The 3,202-nt window shown below is 54.0% G+C and overlaps 1 protein-coding gene across 1 annotated transcript in view; it reads left to right on the plus strand.

The window, feature by feature from the left end:
- LOC104072574 (microtubule-actin cross-linking factor 1-like) overlaps window positions 1-3,202 on the plus strand; it is a gene marked incomplete at its 3' end in the record, with an annotated part of 29,290 nt that overhangs the window by 7,026 nt on the left and 19,062 nt on the right. The window contains exons 5-9 of the mRNA XM_009572085.1: window positions 197-356; window positions 798-1,124; window positions 1,788-1,872; window positions 2,781-3,022; window positions 3,165-3,197. Of these exons, the coding sequence (XP_009570380.1) occupies window positions 197-356; window positions 798-1,124; window positions 1,788-1,872; window positions 2,781-3,022; window positions 3,165-3,197 (847 nt within the window). The remainder of the gene's footprint in view (window positions 1-196; window positions 357-797; window positions 1,125-1,787; window positions 1,873-2,780; window positions 3,023-3,164; window positions 3,198-3,202) is intronic.

Consider the following 3,202-nt stretch of genomic DNA (forward strand, 5'->3'; position numbering starts at 1 on the left):
GGGAGCCTTTCTGCTGCCTTCCCCAGGGGGTGACCTGGACCCCAAAGGCACAGCTGCAGAAAAAAGCTTATTTTGCAATTGCCCTTGCACCAAACAGGGCTGCTTTGGTTCCCTCTTCCCATCACTTGGAGCTGCTTCCCATGCCTGGCTCCGACAGGGAGCTGCTCCTTAGTGGTTTATTATGTCCTTACTATAGGCAGAAGCAGCTGGAGGACATCTTGGTCCTGGCAAAGCAGTTCCACGAAACCACGGAGCCCGTGTCGGACTGGCTGTCGGTGACAGAGAAGAAGCTGGCCAACTCGGAGCCCATCGGTACCCAGACTGCCAAAATCCAGCAGCAGATCAGTCGGCACAAGGTAGGACCCGTGCGTGAACGGGAGCTGCCGCTGGAGGTGGTTGGTATCGGGTCCCGTTCAGGTGGCTGTTTCTGCCATGGCGAGGGGGTTTTTGGCCCGAACAAGTATTGGAGGAGTTATCCAGGCTGCTTTATCTACAGAGAAGGCTGCAAACCCTAGCCCACCGGTGTGGGTAAATATTAAGCTGATGTCTTTGCACCTCGCAGCGAATGTATCTGGCTCTGGATAGAAAAACCATTCCTGTTCTTGTGTTTCTTTTAAACCTTTTTTATTTTGATGCAGTTTGCCCATTCACGGGTGGGTTTTGTGTCTCCTTCGTTCCTTCAGTTGCATTCATTGTTTCTGTTTCCCCTTTTACGTTTGTTTTGGTTTTTTTTTTTTAAAATCCATTTTTTCACTCATTTTCCTTTCTGTTGTCCATTTTATCCTCCCGGCATTCAGGCTCTAGAGGAAGAAATAGAGAGCCACGCGGCCGACGTGTCTCGGGCGGTCGGTGTCGGGCAGTCCCTCTCCTCCCTGAGCTGTGCCGCTGAGCGGAGGCTGCTGGCAGAGAAGCTAGACTCTCTGCAGACCCGCTACGGCGAGGTCCACGACCGGTGCTGCCGGAAGGCAGCGCTGCTGGATCAGGCGCTGTCTAACGCCAGGCTCTTTGGGGAGGAGGAGGTGGAAGTGCTCAACTGGCTGGCTGAGGTCGAGGACAAGCTCGGCTCGGTATCCGTAAAGGATTACAAACGGGACGTCCTGCAGAAGCAGCATGCCGACCAGCTGGTATTTTCCATTTTCTTCCATGTTTATGTTGTTTATTTTGTTGCGTTTATCTGGTTTTATTTTTGTTTCTGGTCTGACTTTAATTTTGCAAAGCTTGTTCCACTGCTGGTTCTCTTCTAGGCTTGCAGAAATGTAAAGAGATTTCATGTGTTAAAAACAATAATTGTGGCCCCAAAAATGGGTTTCCCAGGGGGGAAACTTCAAATGATTCATTTGCTTTGTGAACAATGTCTGAGCAAGCTTGGCCACCCCGTGCCTTTAGAAAGCTGGATGCTGTTTCCAAGAACGAGAGCTTGAGAAGCCTGGTAGGTTTTCCGAGCCAGGCTGGCCACCGAGGAAGCCGTCTGCTTCCGCTCCCCGGGGGGCCGAGCAAGCTCTTTTCAAGAGTGAGGTTATGTCTAATACAAGGGCAAGTTCTTCGGTAACACATATCCAATGGGTTGGGATGGGTTTGCTCTAAGATTTGAGCCTTTGGGTCCCAGAAGTCCCAACAAGTCCCGCAGCAGGAGAAGGTTGACTGGACAAGTATCAGATCTGTTGTCCACCCTCCCCGTGCTCGGTAGGAGCAGTTCGTGCTGTGGTTAGCGTCTCCGGCCACCGCTGGCCGGCAGGACCCGGGGACCTGCCTGCAGAAGGGTAACCCCAATTTGCCTTTCTCTCCAGGCTTTGAATGAGGAAATTGTAAACAGGAAGAAGAACGTGGACCAAGCCATTAGAAACGGGCAAGCTCTTCTGAAGCAAACCACAGGTAACATGAAGAGCTGGGCGCGCTCTGGCCCATGTGGGGTGTCTGGGAAGCCCCCCATCCTCCGCGTGGTCTTCCCTGGGAAGTCCACGCTCTGCAGCAATACGTTGTTCGGGGGAGGTTGTTCTCCCTCAGGTCTAATTTCCTTTCGGATACTCCCAAAGTAGCTGGTTTCCATCCGGACCTGGATGCTGAGCCACCAGCATTCCAGCTTAGTAAATCCCGAGTACCAACCTCCCAGCTCCGTGAGCGGGTGATTCCCACCGCCGGGGTGGTGATGCTCAGCGCTGAGCAGCCCTGCAACGCGAGGGAGGGTTTTCTCATTGCATCCAGCTGTTAAATCACATGGAAAGAGGTTAAAAATACACCCAGCCCTTTCCTAATATTGCTTTCCCATACTGAGCAGTTGTTGCTGTTGCCACGTGGGTGTGAGTTTATGTTTATGAGTGGGAAGAAAGGTCAGGGCGATGCATTTCCTTCAGATGTGGTCTGCTCGGAGCAGATGTACAGACCTCTGTCCTTGTGGGAGCCGTGTAGCAGGAAGAGTGATTACAAAGAATTTGGCTTGCAGTTTCTTGTCCTCTCGGAAATAGCAGTAAAGAGTGAAGTGGACCTTTTTTCTTGAAGGACGTTAGTTGAGAACTGAGTTGTGGTGGCTCTGGGGCTTGTGGCAAAGCCAGGCTTCGCAGCCCGCTTCCATCCTGTTCCAGGGAGGAGGTGGATGTTACGCTGGCCGGTGGAAAATGTCAGCTCTAAGAGTAGCTTCCTGGCTGTAAAAATAGGCTTCAAAGTTGCCCTGATATAAAGAAAAGTGAGACTGAAATTAGCTATTTAAAATGGGGGGGACAAGGCAGGTGGCTCCTGCAGCCCCCCCAGCCCAGCATCATTTGCCCCTTGCCGCTGTCCCGCAGGGGAGGAGGTGTTGCTGATCCAGGAGAAGCTGGACGGAATTAAGACCCGCTATTCGGATATCACCGCCGCCAGCTCCAAGGCGCTGCGCACGCTGGAGCAGGCTCGGCAGCTGGCCACCAAGTTCCAGTCCACGCACGAGGAGCTCGCCGGCTGGATGAGCAAAGTGGAGGACGAGCTGGCTTCCAGTGGGGGACAGTCCCCCGCCGGCGAGCAGATACCCCAGTTCCAGCAGAGGCAAAAGGTGGGGGCTGGCAGAGCAGCACCCGGCGGGGACGGGGACGTGAGGGTGGGAGCCGGCGGGGGTTCGCTCGCTTTTTTGAGAGGCCGGGGAGGGATGTCACCTGCAGAGCGCTGAGGACACGTGTCCATGGGTCCTTCCACAGGAGCTGCAGAAGGAGGGGATGGAGCACAGGCCCGCACC

The sequence above is a fragment of the Fulmarus glacialis genome, unplaced genomic scaffold, assembly GCF_000690835.1.
Source record: "Fulmarus glacialis isolate BGI_N327 unplaced genomic scaffold, ASM69083v1 scaffold16682, whole genome shotgun sequence".
In the NCBI taxonomy this organism is placed as follows: Eukaryota; Metazoa; Chordata; class Aves; order Procellariiformes; family Procellariidae; genus Fulmarus; species Fulmarus glacialis.